We start from the raw sequence: 24,491 nt of genomic DNA, 5'->3' as shown, positions 1-24,491 counted from the left end.
ACAAAAGCATCTGGACAAAATGCTCCTCTTATTACTTTAACACTGTTATAATATAGTCTTAATCTCTTTGCAGTAAATGCATGATTCTAGGATTTAACTTCATAGGAAGCACTTGTGTTAAACAGTGCTAAGCCCTAGTATACCTTAAGAGACTTCAGTAAGAAGAGAAAATCTACACTACAGCCTAAATGTTAGTCAGAAAGCAGGTGCAGGAGAAAGGGCTGGAGCACATCAGACTTTGTTCTACACTCCTCGAGTTTTTACTTAATACTTCAATACTCAAATTTAAAAAGTTCCAAGCAAAGAGAGACTTCAAAGTGAAGATGGTCCCAAAATGTGATCAATATCAAGTGCCCAAGAGGTTGGTTTTCTCCCTGTTATATATTTGGATCTTGGTCCCTGACTGAGGTCCAAGGCTGCTGCACTGGCTCCCTTTCAGATGACTCCACTTGATACCTTTAAAATTATATTTCTGAGAACTGTTTACTGCATTGAAAAAATCACATGAACTTAAGGTCAGAAAATGCCAGCAGCAGGTGTAGAAAGAGCACAAAGCTTTGCAAAAAGGCTTAGCTCTCCCAAAAATATATGACAGAAGCAAGAAAAAGAGGTTGGCACAGAGAGAAAGAATAAACATCTAGCCCTGCATTTAACTTGTGTTTTTTCTCTTAGAAAATAAGTTTTCAGGCTTATAAATTAAGGTTGAGAAATGTGAAAAAATGGCACATAAGTAGAAGTTGCTAGATACTCTAGGTTCGATACTGCAAACTGCTTTATACCTTATTGAAGTGTTGAGAAACAGTGTTTCTCACTGATCTGACTGTTGGCGCTGCCTCCAGGGTGCGTATACCTCCAGAGCAAGAAGTAATCTCTCTTACTTCTCCTTTTATTCACAGCTTCTATTTTGTTTAAGGATTAGGCAGGTTCAAAAAAAAACAGCCTTACTCATTTCATAGTAGTATATAAAAATGAGACAAATGAATAATGGAACTACTCATCCATCTCTGCAAGGCTGTGATGGATAGCACATATCCATTTAGGAGGTGGGAGGTGTCGAAGAAACAGACACCAAGAAAAACATCATAAAAAGATCGATCACCTTTGAAATACACACGCTGGTTTTGCCTGCAGATAAAGTAGAAAAATAAAGACTCTTTCACCCTTGTCTGTGAAAACAATGAGACACCAGAAATATTGAAACATTCCAGGTAGTTGTCCCAGCTGCCACACTGGGACAGACAGAAATGAGCTGCTGCTATAGCGTTCACATGAATGGAATGAGTGTGCACTTACAGCTCTGCCACCCATGGTCTGGGTGTCTTGCTCTGCAGAGGAGCATTTCTCATGAACTTCAATGGAGATTACTCAGCCTCTTGTATTTCTCTACAAACAGTTGTTTTTTTTTTTTCCAAATTCTCCCACAATTAACACCAGCTTTTCAAGAGTCTGCAGCACCCAGAAACTGTATGATATATAACTGGGTAGAAAGCCACAGAAAAAAACCTGATGCTACTTTTACAGGATCCAGTTGCAGGTCCTGATTTCATTTGAACACCAGGCCCAACATATATGTATCATAAAATAAATTACATTTTCCATGAAGAGGACAATATAAAGTTGGTATATCAAATCAATCCTGTTAAAATCCCATTAGTTCTTGGGATGGTTCATTACATAGGTGTGTTTTTATCTACCATGAACATTACTATTTATTATTTCTTCAAAGCATACTTCACAGTGGGACTTCAGCACTGATTTCAGGTTGTTTGTGATGCAGCCCAATGTCTCTAAGACACGAAGAATAAAACCTTAACGTTTGTTTCTGTGTTTAAGTTAACGGTCTGTGTCAATGAAGGGTGCAGCATTTTAATTGTAGATAAAATAATGCAGCTAGCAACATCTTCTTTCTCCTACTTCAGGTAAAGATTTTTCAAGATATAATAATCCGTCTCCTCATTCCAGTGAAATGCTATTTTGATAGAATTAATTTTAAATGAGCTCCCAGCCTTTCATAGTTCAGTGCACTAATTACATCCACCCAACACAAACACAAGATGACACCTCTCATGCATGGGGTCGTGGGGATGCTGGAGCCAGGGAAACGCAGGAAGCAGAGCTGAGACACAGTGTGGGATTTGTCCATCTTATTTTACACACAGAGGCACAAAAGCACATTCCAGCTAAATGCTGAAATTCTACATAAGGATATAAAGCTGCAGGAATGAGATACGTATAACTAAGGATCTTTTGTTCTTTTCATCTTAGAGCAGAGAAGAATTGAAGAACTACCTCGTATTGTTAGCCAAGAATGTTCTTAAGAGCTAGCAGTGGGCCAACACTGCTAAAATCATCTGACATATATGCAGGTGGTCTTTTTTACTGACTAATAATAAAGAGAATTAAGACAATATTTAAGGTTTGGGCTTCTTTAAAAAAAACTAATATAAAATTAATCTAAAATTAATGTTAAAAAAATTAATGCAAAAACCATTTAATAAAAACCTATTCTTAAATACATATTTTTCTCATTATTTATGAGGAATTATCAAATATTTCTTCATAATTTAATTTTCTACAGTTCAATGTAAGATTTTTTAAGAGTAGTATTTAAATTTATTTCAATTCTCTGTGCAAGCCACAGGCTGAAAATGACAGAATGAGGACAAAATAATTTTAAAATATTTTTTTAAAAAATATTTGGAGAAAAGTTAGTAGTGGATATATAAAGCCATATTTTTATTCAATTTTGCTTCCCCCCTAGCCTCAGGGAAGGCAACAGCTGAGAAGGAGGGCTGCATCTCAGAAGGATCTCAAATTATAGTGCTAAGATTTAAATGCTGCAGTGCTCTGTACAATAACTATGTTGGAAATGTTAGTTGGCAAATCTTCTACAAGCCCTTATTAACTCTTTATGTGAATTTCAACACTTGGCCTGATAAGCATCTATAAATCATTTCCCAAATTCCCATCTCTAGTCATGTAACAAGGCTATTTAATAGATTACTATGCTTAGTATACATACCAGCTACTCAGAAGGAGGATTAAATCAGCTAACTTTGTCTCCAGCCTTAACTTAAATTAATGTGCTATTTACTTGCAACACATTTCTCTGCTGCTTTAAAAGGTTTTACCACTCTTGGGAAAGCTTGGTTTGGTAGAGAATTCATTTAGATTTCGATGTCTAAAAGTTAGCACTCTCATTTAAATTCAAGGTCCAGGTTTTCTCTATAGTAATAGAAAGACAGGCTCCTTTGGTAGTAACTGGTTCTGGTGGTACAGGTTTAACCATTCCTTGGAAGCAGTTTTCCCTTTGCACTAGCTTTTGAGGGAATCATAATTGCGGAATAAGTGCTCCTAAGATTGAAGACAAAAGTCAGGTCAGCTGAATCTGGGTCATTGGCTCTTTAATTGAGTACAAACTCCCTGTAATTACTTACCACCTTTCAGAAAGAGAACCATTAGGACCAAGATTTCAGCTGGGTGGGAGAGAAGATCAAGTGCCTTTAGGTGGGAAAGAAGGCAGGACATGCTCTCTAGTTGTATGAATTTTGAAAAACTAACAAACTTCTGTTCAAAGAAAGAGAAACAGAAAGAGGGAAAACCCCCAAAATAACTGGTGACTAGGATACTCAGTCTGAATGCTGCAGACCAGTGTTTACAGCTTGCTCTGTATCAATTGGAACAACTAAAAAGAAATTTCTACCTTAATGGCATAGTTTTTCTCTTCATCTTGGACTCGCATAATTCTTTTTTCTTTTCTAGTACATGTGCTTTATTTCAAAGAAAAATTTTCCAAATTGCTATAGTTCTGACAAGTTTTTATGAGAATACTCCTATACCTGCTCTATGTGAGCTAATCCAAGCCAGAGCCTCACACTGATCTCCTGCTGAGCTGTTCCACACCAAAAATCCTAGCTGGCCAACCAAATAATGGGATGTACACTTCAGCTCTTTAAGGAGGGAAGACAGGGATATTTCTCTGCAGAGCAGCACACAACTGTATGGATTCCCTGCAGGCTTTTCCACGCCCTTCTTGTTCTGAGCTAAATGTTCTTAACACTGTCTCATGCTAAATAAATAAAAGCTTTTGCACTTTACACATAAAGGATGTCCTAGCCTGAAGCATCTTTCACAATTTCCATATTGGACTCTTAGCAAATAACTCTACATCAAGACATGCTCTCAAAGATGAGCCAAAGGAGTATTTCCCATGGACTAGTACAGAGCCTAAACCTGCTTCAACCTCACATCTAAAAATTGCCCAGCAATGCACGTGCACATCTGACTGGTGGGAATATTATCATACAAACAATCCCAAATCCATGGGTGATGGAAATTCCTTTAATATCCATGAAAGATATGCACATTGATTTTTAAACAGTCACTTTTAGTTGTATGTTTGAGTAGTTACCTGTATGAGTATGTGTTAGGAAAATCATTTGTGGCTGCTAGGAAAGTAGCCTCCCAAATAATGGGTAAAATGCTGCCTTTATTTTCCTTCTCTGACCACAGAGATATTTAAGCAAATCTTTCCATTTTCATCCTTTTCAGGATGAAATCCTTATGCTTTTGGTGCTTCAAAAAATAAAAATGTTTATCAAATGTCTTGACCTCTTTCATGTTTTCAGCAAGAAAATTAACAAGCAGCATGATCTTAAAAAGTGTAAAGGCATAATTTCAATTTCTTTTGATGTTTGGAAAAATATCAAAGCCTTTCTTATTACATTAATCAATATAAATATATTACAAATGACAAAACAAAGTACCTGGATCAAAGTTTCTTGTTATTTCCAGAACTGTATGCTTTGCAAAAATATTTTAGTGGGAAACTGCAAAATTTCACATCTTCATTTGGTTGACGTACAAGTGTCAGAGTTCCCCTGGAGCAGAAGTTCTGGATGCCACTAAGCTGAACTGAGCAGTGCCACCCTCCTGCTAGTGCAGAGTCAGCACACTATGGGCTCCAGGATAGAACTCAATGCACGTAAATCTTTTTGGCCTGCAGTTTAGCCAAGGGGCTCTGCCCAATCATTTCTACTAGCTCTGACAGCTATGGAATGTACTTTTAAATTGCTGTTAAAAATTACACAGCATACACCATAATAGGGAATAATGAGGGAGTGAAAAAATCTTTCCAAGAATGGGTGTTGCTGTATCTGCTTTTCCTTGCCATCATGGAAGAAAACTGACAATTACAGCATCCATTTCAATGAAGAGATACCTGGAACTTTGTAGTTTCTCCTCACATTGCAATACAAAAGCTTTCAGAGGTCTCAATAAAGAATCCCACTATAAACTGCATATATTGAAGACATATACAAAAACAAATAGGTTGTCAGAATACCTTCAAAATAATAAAAAAAAAAAAAAAACCAAAAATCAGTAGTCTGAAAAATCCAGAAATAACTGAAATTCCCACTCCATAAATCTTGAATTAGGTCTGATCATGGTGAATTGCATTGCCTTCTGGCATTAAGCCCTGCTAATTACTTCAATCCTCACTCAGGTAGTGGTGAGATTTAATATTACCATCAAAGTACACCCAGTCAGTCCTGCATCAGCCACACAGAAGCCACAACTCAATTAGACACTGAAACTAAGCTCTTTATTCCCTTTTACACTGCTAGTGTTCTTGTCAACTTAAATTACATGTGAATCAAGACAAAGTCTTAAAGACATAGCCGCTGGTGAAAACTTTTCTGCATGAGGGGGATTAATCACACATAACAATTAACATTCTAAGAATTAAATGCAACCATAAAAACAATAAAAATTTGTATAAACCACTGCTAATAAACAAACTCATTAGTACTTATTTTCTTTCTGCTACAAAGATTAATCAAAGGTCATAACACTACGGCTGACAGGATTCCTGTGATTACAACTACACTATGCATTTAACTTCCCCTAACTTCATTCCCCTTTTCCTACAAACTGCCATATGGCCCTTAAGAAAGAATGGACAATGTCAAATGATTTTTTTAATGTCAGAATGATATTTGAGACCTGAACTCTGCAAAATCTACATGAAACAAAATTGATCATTAAAGTGAAATCCCAAATCCTAAAGTATTTTCTTACTTAAAATACAACAACAAAAAAAAAATGCCAACAATCTCATCTTTTGAAATCACAGGATGGGTCAGGTTGGAAGGGATAACAGTGGGTCATCTGGTTCAAACTCCCTCCTTAAGTAGAGCCATCCTAGAGCACATGGCATGGGATTGAATCCAGATGGTTTTTGAGTATCTCCAGTGAGGGACACTCCACAGCCTCCCTCATCTGAGAGGTACTTAATGCAAGCAGCTCTTGGTCACAGCTACATCTATTACATGTTTTAGGAGTGAGCGGAGATGTACTCAGTACAATTTCAGTCTTCTGCCTTTATGACCTGTAAAATGCAATGTGAAAATACCAAAGCCATTTCCAAGGAAGTTAGCTCAGTCCTTGACCTATACAAGCAGTTCACGTAGGATGCCACATAAAAAATGTGAAACAGCTTCCAGAGCCAAGCTGGTTGTCTCTGCGCAGCACTGACCCACACCTTCGCACCATCTGGACTATCTGCTCAGGTCAGTGCTAGCTCAGAGCTCTCTGTGCCCAGCCAGGTCACAGACCTTTCTTTTCTTCATTACCTCCTCCTGGCTGCCTCAAATAGCCTGTTTTGTCAGTGTTCTGCAGAAACTATTATTTTGCTTTCTTCCAGGTGATTCTGTCCTCCCATTTGGGCACTGGGAACTTCTTTCTTTCAGTAATCTTAAATTAGGTTGTAAGTGGGATACAGTCTCCCTGTGAAACTCACAGAGTATACTCCTACTGTGGCACCACCTGGAGCGCACCAGAAAGAGGGACAATGCATAAGTAGTTCCTGGTATAGGGAGCCCATGCTGTGGTATCAGACAAATTATATAGAATTTACTTCTGGCTGAGGACCTAATAGCATTTCAAATCTTTTTTAGAAACCACTTATAAAGCTTCTGGGCATGCCACTGTCCTAATACAGCCAAACACTGATTCACCAGTAGCTTACAAATGTACAGCAGCACACACATAAGCATACAGACATGCCCTAACGCCCACATTGACATCCCTTCCCTGTAATCTGGTAATAAACAACCAGTTGAGGGTGGAAAATGTATCCAGTTAATGACAGCAAAGAATGGTCTTTTCTTCCTGAAACGACAGTCTATATTGAAAGGCCTCTCTGACATGGTCTTGACATTTCTCTGCACTTGTAATGCCTGAAGCAAGATACAGATTGAAAATCTCTATTTTTATCTTTCAAAGGATCTGGGTACCCATCTTAATTTGCTAACCTGAGGAGATTCAATCCCTACTTTTCTTCTCCTGAAAATCCTACTTATTAATGAAAAATCCTTCAATTACTTCCCTTATTGATAGGAAATTATAAGAGGGCTGCACTTGGCAACCAGGCTAGCAGAGATGAAGAAAAATTACCTTCTTTTAGAAGGGAAAAAGGAGATGGCTCCTGAGGCTGTGGCCAATGAATAAAATCCTGAATTTTGTGTGGTATGGTTTCCCTATCAAATGCTGAATAGTGAACAAATGAAATGCAAACAAAGAGAGAAATGGGCAAATACCAGATATACCCTGGGCTGCCTCAAAAGGAGTGTGACCAGCAAGTCAAGGGAGGGAATTCTCCCTCTCTACTCCCCTCTCATGAGACACCACCCATCCAGTTTTGGGGTCCTCATCACAGGAAGGATGTGGACTTGTTAGGATTGGGTCCAGAGGAGGCCATGAAGATGGAAAAAGGGTTGCAGCACCTCTCATATGAAGACATGCTGAGAGAGTTGGGATTGTTCCGCCTGGAGAAAAGAAAGCTCAAGTGAGATTTTATTGTGGCATTTAAATATTTAATAGGGGCTTATAATAAAGATGTGGACAAACATTTTAACAGGGCCTATTTCAAGAGGACAAGAGGTAAACTAAAAGAGAGTAATTTTATAAAAGTTATAAAGAATACATTTGTTATGATGAGGCTGGTGAAACATTGAAATAAGTTGCCCAGAGGTGTTAGATGCCCCATCCCTGAAAGCATGCTTTCCACTCATTGATATCATCATGTGCCATCCTGTGGAGCTGTGAGTTCTGTGTTTAAGACCCTGTCCTGGTCAGTAACAGAGCAAAGAGCAATTCAAAAGACCAGCCACTGGGTTTCTGTCTCTCCAAGCAGATGCCTACTGCCATTTGAGATGCCCTAATGTCACTTGACTGATTTGTAGGGGCCCCACAAATCTATCATAAGACTTACAAGAGATATTCCAGCCTTGTGCAGATTACAAGCAGGATAGAACATCTCAGATTATACTGAGCAGTCATAGATATGCATTTAAGACAAGCCTCCAGAGGTGGAAAGCATGGTCTCCATCAACAAGAGGAGTTTTAAGTACCTACAGTGCATGAAGTCCTGTAATCAGTAAAAGTCCTCAATGTTAGTGGACACAATATGTGAATCCAAGCATTCCTTTGGTATTGAAACCCACTGTGATGCATTTTAACTGCTGCAGGCCAAGAAGAAATTTCAACAGCCTAGAGACACAAGATTATAGTGCTTCCCAGACTGAATTTCTAGGTCCAAGCACGGTAACTGTTTCATAACACAGAATGGGTCAATATTATCAGCCAGGAACCATCTATCAAGTAAAATTAGTGCCTAACAAGCAGCGCCCAGACACTGACTCATGGTCACTGGAATCAGTAATATTTCCACACTGCTTCAGCAGTGCTGTTGAAACTAGAAACTTGGCTTACCAAACTCTGAGTAAACAGACCTGAAGATTTTTGTATGATCTCCTCCTCATCTTAAAATACAGTCTGTACAAAAAAAAAATTTAGGATATTAACTCTAGAATGAAACCACTGAAAGGCAATACTTATATATCAAACAAGTAAAATAATAACAAATCTAAAAGTCTTTTTGAGGTAGAAAAATCGGGATTTCCTACAGTATATTCAAAAATGTTTACAAGTCCAATGCAGAATTCTGAAGAATTATGAATAGCTAGGCATTGACTCAGCCTGCTATCTTCCTGTATCCAAGTGGAATCAAAGGGTCTCACCAACACAAAGTCATGGGGCAAGAAAAAGGCCATAAAACATGAAAAATGCATCCTGGGAAGCATCCTTCATGCAGGAAGACTTTATCCCACCCACAAATCATCTGGAGACCACCAGCAGATAGAAGAAGGCTGAGTTTGAATGAACATCAGTGCCTTAGAAGTGGGAAGATACATAAAAATAGAACTCTGTCCTATGCAGCAGCCTGTGAGGATGTGCAAATTCTGCTGCTGCTGTAATTCTGAAGCCCTTGAAGCTCATTCTTACACATACTATCCTATACATTCTTTACAACCCCTAAACAAGAAAGGGAACAGCTAGACACCGTAGATGGTACATAATCTGAAGATAACTATTTTTTATTAATATGTAAATTAGCAAGTTGCTATCTATGTACATAATTTATTAGGCACAGACATATATGGAATATTTGGAGTCTCAAGGTAGAGTTTAAGTAGCATGTTTCCTAGTAAAACATCTAATCTTTTCACATGGTTGCTAAAGGGGCCATGAAGCATGCCAAGCGGGCATTTAATAAGGATCTAAGGTATTATTTCAGCTCTGAGTACTTAAGTTATACGTCCTAGTTGGCAAATTGTTCTTCCAGTATGTTTCTCCTATTTAAAAGAGTATTTATCCCTAAATAAGGCATACTGTAATGTCTCCTAGTATGAGTGCTGGGACTCAACACACCTTTATTTAGCACCTTAACTGGGAGACTGCTCTACTGTCCTGGTAATTGATGGAAAGAGGAAGAACTTCCACAGGTTGTGTCTCTCTCCCTTTTACGTATCTGAGGGACCTAACTTGACTTCAGTTCAGTGACCAAAGTCAACAAGGAGAAACCCAGATCTATGTCTTCTGGGAAGAAGCTATATTTGGATAAATATTTATTGCTTCAGGAAGGCCTTTTAATCATAATGAAAATCAAGTCAGTCTCAATTTGTCAACAGATGTGTTTGATATTCAGTTTTAGTATTTTATAGTAGAAATGCCTCAGGCGTATACCTGTCCTCACAACTCTAGCCAAGTGCCACAGATATTCCTGCATTCACACAGGCAGGGAGAATTTTCTATTATTTACCCCACATTCTATTCTTCTTTCTTATATACTCCAGTTTTAGATATGATAACAAGTCACACAAGAAAGAAGAAGCTAGAAAGATGTGTTAAAAAACTGAAAGCATGTAATTGAATTCACTGGCTTTATTTTTTTTAACATAGAATTGATGTTAAAAATATTCCTGCTAGAGAATGAGAGGTTTGGACTTTAAAAATGTTGCCCTACTGACAACAAAATAAGTAGCTGCACACAAAAGTATGTGTGTAAGGCCACTAGAAGAGACTTTGTTATTTACTTATTTTAATTTGTAAGTATTCTTGTTGTATCTAACATCTTGTATAAAAATGAAAGTGGGTTCATCTCAGAACACTTGTCTCCTCTTGTGAAGTAGGCTATTGTACCATAAGGAAGCAACTGTTTAGACTTTTACTAGCTAAACCAGCAATATAAATTCAAAATAAAACTTTAGTTTTATGTTAATTTTTTTCCAATGTTGCTGACAGTGTGCTTAAAAAGAATTAATGATTTTGGACACAGATAACATGGGTTGCATTCCCTCAGAAAGGTACAAAAAGAGATGTGGGAGAATGAATGAAACTGAATTCATGGTGAAATAGGGGGTACACATATCTGAAAGGATTCCTCCTGCTGACAGTACTAATGATACCATTTCCAAGGACTGAAGTGCTGCTGTCTTTTCATACTCAGCTGCTGTGAAAGGGAGATTGGACTAGATAATGCTCTGAACCATATCTGAGAACTATCACTTTTATCCCAAAGAAGGTGAAAAGAGGATAAGAGAGGAAAGGAAAAAAAGACTATCTTGCAGTAAAGGAGATAAGGGAAACAATAATCAGAGTTATACAATTTTTTCCTAAAGGAAAAAAAAAAATCACACAGAGCTTCCCAAAGAAATACTTGGAGACAGATCATGTTTAGATATTGATTGCAACTTCCTAAGGATAGTCATGAATATATTTAAATTGAGCTATGACCTTTCCTTGAAAATTCCAATTTCTGAGTGGTTTCAAGCTCTTCATCACTTCTGAAAAATATTTTAACAGAAGGTTAAACAGAAACCCCTTTGACTTCGGATGGAAATAGAGAACAGGAGCTGGCATCAGCCCTACACAGGGGCACTGGCAGCCGCAGAGCTCAGTGCATCAATGTGTGAGCCTTTTTCCACCAGCAGGGCAAGCTGCCTGCTTGGCTTTGCAATGGGAAGGAGGAGGAATGTAGAGGAATAGTCAGAAGAAACCGAGAGATGGTTTAACGAATTGCTCCTCAGCTCCCATCAGCCTGAGTTTCTTTATGACTCACTATAATTCCACCCACTCAGCAGCATATGGGAAGAAACTTAGGTGGACCAAGAGGATTAGATATTCTGACTTCAGCTCCAAATTATTTCAAGACCCCAGTACCTAGACTCACATAAACCTGGCTTTAATTATAGAAGTGAAAGACACTAATTGATTTTTGGATAAAAACAGAACAGATCAGAGAGCAGGAGACTGGTCACCCAAGGTTTTTTTTACCAAGGTTTATTACTGACAGAATAGCAAAAATGCCCATGCAATGTCAACAATGAAAATGTGAAAATCTGTGTCAGCAGATACTTTGGGTAAATGGCATCAGGACTTTAGTGGACTGGTCTGTCAGATGATCTCTGCATACACATTGCAGATGTATACACAGCACAGAGCATTTTTAAGAAAGGCAAGACATGCTTGATGTAACTTAAGAAAAAAATCGATGCATACAGGGGCATTATTCAATTCATACATTTGCTTTGTGAAGCCACGTGGCCTCATTTTGTTCTCAGTTTTGAGGGTTCAGCAAACCAGCACCATCTGAGACAGCGAGAGCAGACACTTGGAAAGTGACACTAATACAAACAGAAATGGTGAACCCAAATGTGAAAAGCTGCTGCAATATTAGTAGCATACAGCAGGCACAAATGAGACCTGCCCTGTGTTTTCTTTTCAGCTGTGATGTGTCACCAGCCAGCCTGGCACAGCTGCAGTACAGATGTGCTGTATGCCATGCTGATGGCATACACTTCCCCCACTCTGTAAAATACTGTATTCTCTGTCACTCAGCTCAGAATCTAGTAAGATAAATGTCTAGGTAGAGGGAACAGATGCTATCATTGCCCTGGTCAATGGAAAATAGGGTTAAAACTGTCCATCTTCACTGGTGGCAGCACCTGACCTCTCCACCAGTACATGGGCACCAGCTGGCCATAAGCCTGTGAATACCTCCTGGATTAATTGCAGCAGAAATGCTTTAGTGCCTAGCAATAAAATTAAAACATGCCTTTCTTTGCTGCAATCCTTCAGAAAAAAAAAGAAAGAGGTTTTATTACATGTGATGGTGACAGAACAAGCTACTTACTAAATAATTTGTTAATCATTTTGCATTCAGTTTACAAAGAGAAATTTCACCTTCTGAGCTGCGCACACACTGCTCAATTTAACTGCTCGTTGGGCACTTGCTATTCACAGCATGTAGCTGCTTGCACAAGGCACAGGGTGTTCTTCCCCATGCCTTGAAAGATTTCTAGAGCATTTTGGACAGATTTTGTAGATTTTTCTTTGACTAGAAGAGTGTCCATAGCTGACAGAATGTCCACATGCAAACATGAGTATTCATATGAATACCAAAAGATGGTGGACAAAACCCCTCTTGCCTTACAAATATCAATGAAAGAGATAAAATTGCATCAGGAAGCTGTTCATAGTCTGAGTAAGCAGTGTTTGAGACATGCATTATTCAAGCTGTTCTCCCTTAGACAGGATAGTTCACCCTTTTCAATGCTCGGTTCCCAGATGCTAAATTCATCAGGCCATAAATAGTTGTAAAATAAACTGGACCATCCAAATACAACCCAAAAAATGCACATCTTCTGTGTCAATGTGGTTGCAGATGATGGACCTAAGCATTTGGAATTGCATGGATGAAATAGAAGGTATTCAACATATGTCTGCACCTTCCTATATGCAGAAAAATATTTCAAAATAATCAGAGAATCATCACATGGGCTGACTTTGGCTGCCAGGGGAATATGTGTCATTTTGTGTAACTTATTTATACTCAAAATAATACCTGGGGACTAACAACTGAAAAATTATTCTTTCAGCACAAAATTTGGAACAAGATAGATGTATAATTGACTTGAAAATGTAAATACTCTGATCATCTTTTAACATGAAACCCAGAAAACAAAGTCTTCTTGAAATTCAGTAAGACTTTGGGCTCTACATGTTTACAGATAGTGCTTCAGATAATTCTGCAGATAGAGGAGATATTCACAAACATTAACTTGAGCCCAAGGAAACAAGCCATTGGAGTGCTGCCTACAGAAACATGCATTTTCCTGCTGATGATGGAGGGAGCCTGGGGATATTAGATTTAATAGATAACCAACCTCCACTGTGCCATTCAAGATATTGGCCCTGGTTCACTCTTGCCATTCAGATGTAATTCCATAATGAAACAACGATAACCAAAAAGGGTCTGTAACACTCCTTTGCAATGGCAAAATGAAACAGATGCACATCCCCTGCCAGGTGCTTGTTGGACCCTGCTGGAAAGGGTCCAAATAATTAGCTGCTCACCAGATGGGTAGCAAAGCACAAACAATCTAATGTGTCTTTTGGGTACAGACAACTCTGACTTTCAGTGATGTAATAACATTAACATGTGACAGCATTTAAGTTGTCAGCAATTTGATAACTTAATTTTGTAGTTTGCAATCTGCAATGATTTTATTCTCATTAACCAAACACCTACAGAAAGAAGACCAAAAATATAACTGGCAAAGGGGGAAACTTGGCTTCCCAGTGGGACGAGACTTTGCTTCATTGCCAGTAAAGGACCTGAGACACTACACAACAAACTGGAAAACATCATTAACATGTATGAAAGCTATTTTTAGCACTTTTAGTAATTTGTAAGATTTTCAATGTTTGTGACAAATGGAAAAAAAAAAAAAAAGCAGACTGGGAAATGTTATACTCCACGTCCCAATAAAATGTGAAATATACAGCACACCAGACACAGTGATGGGTTTGTTGTGTTTGCAAGCAATCACTGAAATAACCTTCAAAACCCACCTCTGAGCTACATTGGCACCCAAAGCAAGGCCTGATGGAGAAAACTGAAGCTTTCCAGAGAGGAATTACTTCTGGGAGCTTATTCTTCAGCTTCAGGCCTCCCACATTTGATAAGATGAAGAATTGGGAAGGTTTTCGGCCCATTGTAAAGAGGTACTTGAGATGAGCAAATGCAGCCTCCATAGCTGTTTTTCTTAAATAAATAATGTGATAACTTTTGCCATCTGTCTGTACATTCAAGTGGATGCGGCACACATTTTACTTACAGCAAAAGTTGTTGAGTCTTGAAATGTATGATTCACTTGACCAATATTGGCAAGTCTTGTAATTTCCTCATGGTATTAGGTGTTTTCTCCCAGAACCCCAGACCTCTGAGTCACAGATTACCTGTGAATTTCAACTTTCCTCCTAATGAGCAAATAAAAATAATTTTCCAGTATTCCTGATTATAGACAAATATTTGGAAAACATAAATGTGGCAGCCCAAAAGGCTCCAAAACCAGAAGACAAACAAGGAATGTATCATCTCATAAAAGGCATAAGGAATATTAAGTCACTGCATTATTCCTGGAATCTAACGCTTACTTTCTGAGGAACTGCTGCTAGCAAAATTGTCTGTGTAAAATCAAAATCCCATCCAGATTAATCCCACTCTGTGCTCTCCCCAATCCTCTCTGCACTTTTAGGTCTTTGGCATTTTCTGGCCCAACTGAATTCTCCATTTGAATGAGCCCATTAATTTCACTAAGGTTTCCTTTGTAGCAAACCAGTAAAATATTTACAGAAAAGGTCAGTACTAAGCACAACCAGATTTGTTCATTATTTTCTAAGCTCTGCTCCAAGGCCATCAAAGCTTCTGATCTCCTTCCATGAATTTTGAATAAGACCCTTTAAAGACCCATATTCATAAATATCTGTCTATTAAAATAGAAAATCTTTAATATTTACCAAACAGGTTTTTATAATTAATTATTAGTTTTTGTTAATAAACCAACAATGTTCAAATCTCTCCAAAGAGAGATACAATAAAGAAATAGTTCCACTCTATTTAAAGAAAAACAAAATTTAAAAAATAAAAACAAGCACTAATAAATTAAATATATGCCTAAAACTTCAGTAAATAAGGCAACCAAATCTATATCAAAATCTATATCAAAATAACATATGGATCCATATATTGTATAATTATGCATATGGATAATTATCCAATATAATAATATTATTATCTTGGATCCATATTATAATATGGATCCATACATATGGATTCATATATTGGGATAATTAATTTTGGCTAGAATTTCTTTGCAATTTATTTTTTAGACAATAAATTCCTTTAAAAATATTTATTTATCTCTATTCATCCAAGCATTTCCCTTTAGCATCACCCATTAAAAGGGATGATAAGGGTTCAGAAGAAATAAGATGACTTATAAAAAATTTCCCCTGAAGCCTAAAGTGTGCCATACTGGATATATTCTATCTGCTGCTTTCCAGATTTTGGTTTAACCACTAACTACAGTCCTGTTGCTTATCACATGACTGTGGATTGATATTAAACAGACATTGTGTATAACTATTAATATGTAATCATGGGTATGTGTATATAAAATATACATATAGTCAAATCATAGGAGTCTTACATTTTCAATTGCAGAAGAATTTGAAAAGTAGGTAATTGAAGATTCTACTAAAATTAATTTCAAATGGCACAAAATAAGCCCCAAGAACATCTGCTGGAACATATGGCACAACAGGATGTTCAGTGTTATGCCATAGTAGTACACCTTGGGTGCAGAATGAGGCTTGAAGCCAAAATGCACATTTAGAGGAAAAAAAAAATCTGGACAGAAACATACTAAATAACTAGAATTTTATTTTATTTTATATATATATTTTTATATATATATATATATATAATAGTAGTTTCCTGTTTAGTTTATCTTCAACATAAAATTAACAAGCCTCAGCACAGAGTATTTCAAGAAATCCAGTGGCTTGTAGAAAGATTGCTTTCTTAATGAAAATACTTCCCTGAATTTGTTAACAGTGCCCATTCAACCAAAGAACCTAATATCTATTGTCTGTAAATCACCTGGAAGTTAAATAAAACTTTTATCTGTGAGTCAGAGTTAGACTGAGACATCACAGGGAGCCATGAACCAAGGAGAGATCAACTGGAAAGTGAAAGGTCTTCTTTCTACCTTGATTTTGTGCCCTCAGGATGCTGTGTGTATAAAAGGGGGTGGCAAACTGCACATCAGACACTTCCCTTAGCAAATTATGACATTTCCCACAGAGAACAATATAATTAAGCTCCTTGGCAAAAATAGGAGAAAACATTTTGTCATCATTGTAGTAGACTTTATTTTTCCCATGTTTTTACATAAAGGTTTGTTTTGCATCCTAATTCTACAATTTATAACAAAATGCTCATTTAAAACAACAATTCAAGACTTGAGAAGTCTCAGGAATCACAGTTGTCTTTTTTCTGTATTTCTTCTAGAAAGAAAATATAATTGGCAAAATTCTTTCAAAAGATGTGATTTTTCCAGTGTTTTGTAAAAATAGAAACTTATGTGTAATTAGGCATGAGGAGTGGGATGCAGAAAGCTTCTGAGCAATGGAAGGCATTTTGGCAAACACCAAATTACTCGGTTTAAGATTCTATTTTTAATACCAACTTCCAGACTGATCGCATTACATTTCATTAGTGACTCTTCCCAAGCCCACTTATTAACTGACTGTTGTCTGCCATGTGGTCAGCGGGTTGGTAAAGCCATTGACCTAACTGGAGAGCTAATGCAGGGACAAAGCAGTCACTACCAGCTCCTGGATCAAGTGTTAGAATGTCAGAGGATGCCAGAGGAAAGAAGGGAATAATAAATTGATGTCTGTGTTGGCTGATTATAAGACACACATGGGATCAAGTGTTAGAATGTCAGAGGATGCCAGAGGGAAGAAGGGAATAATAAATTGCTGTCTGTGTTGGCTGATTATAAGACACACATGGGTAACAGGGAAACAAGGGAGGTTCATGATTATCATTAGATAATTTTTCAGATAAGGACACAGAGTCTTAAGTCTCAATCTTCTTATGTCAGGAATATTACTAATAATGTCTGCTTAAAAGAGACATTTAACTCCTATTTCATTGAACCTGATTTTCTGCAGTGGGAAGGTCTGATGTGAGAAAGAGGCTCTGAGTCTGTGCTTCAGAAAGGAACTTTGTGTTAGCAATACATGGCATTTGTGAGCATGTGTTGGTATGTGCGTGTGTGTGTGTTAAGAGGGTTGAACTTGATGAGAAAGTGGGTAAATTGATGAGGAGAAACATAATAAAATACATATGAAGACCATTAAATGTCTACTAAAATAAATAAACACAAGGTAAAATATCTGGAATCTGTTTTCACATTCAAATTAACGGAAGATGAGGACTGCCCTTAATGTGTGAATTGCTATAAATAGTTTCCTGAGGACAGTCTGAAGCCAAGAAATCATTAGAGCCACTCAGAGCACAAATGTGCTAAATAATGAAGCAAGCTACTCTAGTACTTTGAACAAAAGCTATTTAAAATAAAAAACTAAGTAAAAGTATGGAAAAGGCAAATGACTGATCCACCAAAATGTTTTCATGATCCATTTGTAATTTCATCTTTCTTTGATAAAACTTAGAAACATATACCATTAGAAAGGTACTTGTTTCCAGCTCCAATAAAAGTGTTCTGGACTATGCACAGTGAATTAAGCTGTTAAAGCCCTGGAAGTCCCATCTTAATCAGTCATTAAGGGATTACTGGGGTGGGGAGAAAAAATGCATGCAGATATATCCTTCCCTGTCTGGTAGCAGCCCTGCTCCTGGTTACATTCACATCTTCTTGTTCTCAGCAACATGCTGGAGCCATTCAATCCTGGCCATTATTGGGATGAATGCAAGAATGCAGCATAAAACATATGACAGAGCACTCAACTGCTAAAGTAAAAACAGTGATTACAGGCCGTCAAGGTTAAACAACTGAAATACCTATTTTAGTATGAATTAAAAAGCTCTATAAATAACAAACTTTTCTTTCCCGTCTTCCACCTTTTATAGATAAAAACTGGTTTCTAAGGCAAAAAGAAGCATTCCGGGGCGGGGGGAGGGGTGGGGTGGGGAGGGGGGAGGCAAGGGAGGAAGCATACTGAGTTGATATTGATGAAAGAAAGAGGGCACAATATACAGTGGAAAATGTTTCAAAACAAAAATAAATTCCTTGCTCTCATGTTTTCCCTTCAGCACAATTGGGTCAGACAGCCCTTCCCTTTACAGGAACATGTGTAAATATAGGTTTGAAAGTGGTCAGTACAAGGGATTTGGTCACAGTACAATCATCAAGCTATCTTGCTCTCAGGCCAAAAAAAGGATGTCAGACAGCCACAACTCTCTTTTGTTGCCATGGTGGAAGAATGTGCACTCACATTTACTTTTTAACATGTTTCCTGTTTGCAATAATCAATAATCTCAGGACCTGTAAATAAGCAGCGGCTGGGTATTTCCATTAAACTTGATAGATGTCTTTGATATAGTCTAGTTTATTTTGCTCCCCTTAACATAAAAAAAACACAGGCTGTAACTTCAAGATAAATCTGGGATTAAATACTATGATTGTGGGTGGCAGCATGAAGTTCCTAAGAAAGCAAGTGGTATAAATGTCTCAAAGATCAGCAGATTCCCTGGGAAAAAAAATGAGCTCGAATATAAAGTTCTAAAACCACTTGGTCTTGACTCAACTCACCAATGTTTTCCAGATGAAAACTATTTAGGTTCTAAATGAGTGTGTGGACCCTAAAAAAATAGTTGTATGCATCTTTTATGCTCAACTTCAGTCTAAGTCTCTACAGGGTTTCCTCCAAAGAAAGTTTGGTACAGCTCTACTCAGAGTCTGATTTCAGCTGAAAACCTGGAAAAACTAAGTACCATTAAACTGGCTACAGAACCTTTCACCACATGTTTATCTACAGATAACAGGGGGCTACTGTGATATGAGGTCTAGCCCCCTCCTCTTGCTCTCATAATGGTCAGTGAAAAATTATAACAAGTAACACTTTCTTCCACAGTAACAAGATGATGTGGCTGAGGTCAAATTAAGTGGGTGGTGTAAAGATCAGGTAGGAATTACAGAGAGTTGGTCAAATGCCAGATCAGGTTACTTGTCTTAAGAAGAGGGAATGCACAAGCAAAGGCACATTTTTATCCTTATGTTGAAATGTCTTAGCCTACATTTCCAGAGATGCAAAACAGAGATAACCTCTGGTATGTCCCTGGAAGGCCTGGCTGCAGAGTTTTGCCTGGTCGAGACTTTGAAAGACACCATAGAAAGTAACATACTTTTGTTTTCCAAATGAAGCCAAAAGAAGCTTAAAACCAAATATGCACAAATACACACGCACATGTGCACACAAAGCCACCAACAACTTGTTCTACCCAAGTTTAAAATTGTAAGCAAATCAATCCCAAAGCAGTTTGATTCAACCAAGTACATGAACAAGTGCCAAATCACTGATCCAGAGTCTCTCTCTCCCTTGGCAGGAAGAACAACTGGAAACTCTGCACTCTCTTTCAGCTTGATCTACTTCATCCTATTTACCAAGACTTCTGTGTCGGCAGAATCAGATTTCAGCCAAACCCTTTTCATTTCCCTGAAAGTTTTCAGCAGCTACAGATAAAGCACTGTATGATCTCTAGTGTGCCCTTCCCAAACACATTTATTTCTCATCTGTCTGAAGTGTAGAAATTCCATCATGATACTCCGAAGGGAATGGGCCTAGCTGAATTGCAGTTTCTAAGAATCTCATGTGCTTCTTGCTGAAGGATCGGGTGAAGTTTTTATTAAAAAGAAAAGTTTTGTGAAAATACTCCTTTTATTCAAGGCACTCAGTAGAAGTCACTAACTTTCTTAATTTTAGAAAACAAGACAATTCTCCTTCAATCTATAAGCTTCATGTTAAATGTTAAGACTGTGATTACATTTCCATCCTGTGAACAACTCAATTACCCCATGTAATAAACTCCTATTTTCTTGCAATTGTTTTCTTGTCATTTTAATGGAATGTCTTTTCACCAGGTGGGTTTTTTTAAGTTCTTTTTGTGTGCATCGTATTCGAATCCACTGTCTAAGATATTGTAGTATAATTGTTGAATTCTCTTTGCTAAAGAGAAGCTAAGCGCAGTGCTGTGTGTACTGTGCATCAAACAGATCTCAGACTCCAGAGAACTTTGTTACTTTGTTCAGTAACAACAATTTAACAAAGCAAACTTGCAAGAGAAGATGTCTACTGAAGCGATCATTACAAAAGCTTTTGAAAATTCGAACTACCCAGTCTGACCACACAGAGCTGTGGCTGAACCCGTCAAGTCAATCCTGCAGTAATTCAGGATTCATTCTTACATTTATTAACGAATTTCCAGAAAAGGCCAAACAGGCACAAATTAGAAACCAAACTGTGAATCAGTAGGTGCCAGACCTAAACTGTCTGTAGCATTTAAACAAAGCTATTCTTAATAAAAAATCCCACATATTATAAATTGACACTGTACTTCTAAGACAAAATGGGTCATGGTCCTTGCAGGCTGCCCTTTGGTAGAGGGACAGGTAACAATGTTTGGCACAGTGGGTGTCTTTTCTTTCTCTTGCTGTTGACAATAACAGTCCTTGATGTTCACAGGAGGTAGGTGTCAGAAGTCCTCTCTATTTCCCTGGGTTTACCACTTAAAATGTGGTTTGATGAGACAATTAATTTCTCAGTCACAAGGTGCAATATAATTGTGAGAACTTGATCTTTAGAACAAATAATGTGATTTTTTGTGTTTAGGCCCCCCAAGGGTTTGTAAGCAGACTACATTTATTTGAGTGTTGCCATCTGGAAGACAGGGTGCCCTCTGTCTGCCAGATTTAATTCTCCTTAATGACTGCTTCAAACATTAAAACAGTACAAAATAATGGAGCATTTATTAAATAAAAAAAAAAAAAAAAAAAAAAAAAAACACCAAATAATTAACTTCCTGATTATAGTACTATGAACAAGGGTTTGGATTTGTCTCACCTAAGTGAGAGAGTGGATCACTGTCAGCTCCATTCATGGCTGGTAAAAGAAATTAGCATTTCTAGAATATATTTAATATGATGTGTAGGTATAAAAAGTGTCTGCTTCCCTACACTGCTTACAGTAAAAGATTCTAGATCACTAATTCAAAGACAAATGTCCATGCTACTAAAAAACAAGCAAAACAAAGTGAGATAAAATCCCGGAGCATACTTAACCATGTGTGTTAAGTACAGGTATCTTCAACTTTTGCAACTGCTCGGATGCTCTGCTGTCTATTCAGCTTTACCCCTACCTCAGCTGGTCCTGAGGCTTTCTTTGTACATACACTTGAGACCGTTGTAATCTTCCTTTGCTTTTAATCATTTATCCGATATGATTTCAGGTTCAGCATTTAATCTACACATGCATTGGTTACCTTAGCATCATGCCCTTCTTTGCACCCTGGGCATCAAGGTATGAAATACAAGTAGGAACTCAGAGATTTCTTTGAATTTTCAATCATAATCCTAGCCCATAATTAACACTTTTCTTCTGCCTCAGTGGTGACTTTTGAAGTTATGACATTTTCATGACTGCTGCAATACTTGAAAATGGTGGCTTACTGAAGCATCAACTGTATACCCCTCTCATTACATCTGTTAGTTCCAAACAACTGACAATTTTTTATAAAGGGTACATAAGACATGTTAATAATGTAATTGAGAGATTTGGCCTTTAGGAAGCTTTTTCTGGACTCCTCAACTCCCACTTTTTATCAGCTTTCCCACCACAGTTTCCTCACAATGGTTTTACAAAAAAAATTTAAAAAATAGAGCAGAAGCCAAACGGAGTGTTCTCTATTCAATGACTGTTCACAGTTCACAGCTGCTCTTCAAAAGGCCCCCTCCCACATCCCTTATGCCTGTGTTTGGTATTAAGCCACCCACTAAAGCAGGCTGGGATGTTGCAGGCAAACCACACCAGCTTGTTCCATGCACACAGCAGTCAGAGATGAACAAGCATCACTTGGCACCATTTTCTGCAGGCATGGTAAGAAAAATGGAGTAGGATGACACAGAGCCAACCAGCACACCTCTTCTCATTTGTTCCCAAGGTAAAAGCCATTCTCAAATATCACACTAATGTGCATATTGTAGAACTTCACAGTCCTCCTTTTCCCCCCAATCTTACTCCCACTTGCATCATGCAACCACTGGTTGTGACATTTTGCAGCCCCCCTACTGCAGACGATGGACCTCTGGGAACCCAACTTGTCCCTTCTTCATCTATTTCTTCCTTACCTTCTGAATTCTTGCCTGACTCCCACCATTAGCAATCAGTGGTTTATATCTATAAATAAAACTTCTTTTCAAGGGCAATAAATAGCATTTATTTTTATAAAGCGAGGGAACCTGAATCTATAGCCAGATTTACATCCAGACTTCAGAGATCTTAGGCTTTTTCATTCTTTTGCCACAGCTTTTAAGTTGGGAATAGATGTAGGAGGCATATCAAAAGGGCATTAAGTGAAAGTGTGTTGCATATTTTCCCACCTGCCTACATATACTTGCATCACAAAAGAAAGATTTGACAGGATGGGCAAAAGATAAATCATTGATACTGGTGATTCTTTTTGACTTAATGATTTTGTTATGTCTGTAAGCTATAAGTGATTATTCATTTTGTAGCTACACATGAAATCTAACAGATCTCCAAGATGATAATCAAGGAAAGTGAACTATATTCATACAATAATATACATTAGAGATCAATATGACAGGTTGCTTTCCCCATCTCTGGTAAGGACTTCAGAATAAAAAAAATAGCTATTCATAAGAGAAATATATACAACAAGAGATTTAGCATTGTCAATTAGCTTTCAAATACAGTAGAAATCCCTCTACAACACTGATATTTGTTCATGGCAGTATGAGGTTGCAGGACTCTAACAAGAAGAAACCAAATAAAAAGGAAAAAGATTTCTTTGCACTGTATGTGCATTGGAGAAGCTCAGTGAAGTTTATATTAGCATATCACAAATGTGAAACTGGGACACAGGCTCAATGCTAAATTAGAACAGCAGCTGGTATCCTGTTAGCAAGTAAAGTGTGTTTGCTTGGGGAAAAAAATGTAAGAGACCAATGTAAAATCAAGCCATGCAAATGCACAGAGAACAATCAGTCAGAAAAGGATCTGTGAACCACACTGCACATTTCAGCTTGCCTCTGTACTGTGTGACATGTCATTACAAGAAAAAAAAATTTTGGGGGGTGGGGGGTCAGATAATATTCCCTCACCTCAATTAAGAAGAAAGTATTTTCCCTTACAGACAATCTGAAAATTATCAAAATTTAGACTCTGACATGTTTGGCCATGTTATCATTCTATTTTCTTTCCTACATTATGCAGATCAACAAAGAATGAAGCAAAATTTCATATTCTCCTACGTAACGCAGGATAATGCAGTAAGCAGGCAGAATACACAAAATACTTTCAGTTATATTTCATACAAAAAAAATCACTATTTATTAATTCAAAAATAGCCTTTTAATAACAAACCAGAGAACAAACTTTCAAAGCAATGGTTTTTTCTTTGACTTCCTCTCACACTATCCAGTTTGCACAAAGTGAATTGGCCACTTGAACTCCTGTTCAAGACAGGGACAAATGAAAATGATCTTTCAGACTAGCTGGCCGAGGCCACTTACATAGTTATTGAACAAGTCCTATTATGTCCCCTCTTTTCAGCTCTTTCCCTCTATTGCCATGAGTTTTCTAATATTTAATTTTTTGAGGGGAAGGAAGCTTGAGGAGCTGCAGACACAGTGAAAGATATCTAACTTTAGCCTAGTGAAGCCTGAAGAATAACTGCTGGAGCTGGCAACCAAAGTAATGAGTACTTAAGATATCTATTGTCTAGCAGTCTAATTTGCTTTGCCTAAACTTCAGTATTTTGTAAAATATTCTGAGTTTAATTATTTTAGGAAGAATCCAAAATAATCCAAGATCCTTCAGGATACATGAGCAGACAATTTTAATTTAAATTTTAAATTTAACTTGCACAGGCAAAGCAGCTCCAAAATTAGAAGAAAATAGAGGAATGAGTACACAATCCATACATGCTCAGTGACAAGGATCATAAAACTATCCACACATTCCTGGCACTG

General features: G+C 37.5%; 2 protein-coding genes across 28 annotated transcripts in view; one reads left to right on the top strand and one right to left on the bottom strand.

The window, feature by feature from the left end:
* The window catches only part of LOC140685284 (uncharacterized), a 32,418-nt gene extending 12,094 nt beyond the window's left edge, over positions 1-20,324 (top strand). The window contains exon 5 of one of the 2 annotated variants that reach the window (XM_072937223.1): positions 19,829-20,324. In XM_072937223.1, the coding sequence (XP_072793324.1) occupies positions 19,829-20,030 (202 nt within the window). In that variant the 3' untranslated portion in view covers positions 20,031-20,324. Of the gene's footprint in view, positions 1-2,265; positions 7,095-19,828 lie in introns of those variants that run through there. The other variant, XM_072937229.1, reaches the window with a different exon arrangement.
* DLG2 (discs large MAGUK scaffold protein 2) overlaps positions 1-24,491 on the bottom strand; it is a 988,777-nt gene that overhangs the window by 769,326 nt on the left and 194,960 nt on the right. The gene's annotated exons all lie outside the window — the stretch shown is intronic.

Source organism: Taeniopygia guttata, chromosome 1, assembly GCF_048771995.1.
Source record: "Taeniopygia guttata chromosome 1, bTaeGut7.mat, whole genome shotgun sequence".
NCBI lineage: Eukaryota > Metazoa > Chordata > Aves > Passeriformes > Estrildidae > Taeniopygia > Taeniopygia guttata.
This window is presented reverse-complemented; position numbering and strand designations above follow the sequence as displayed.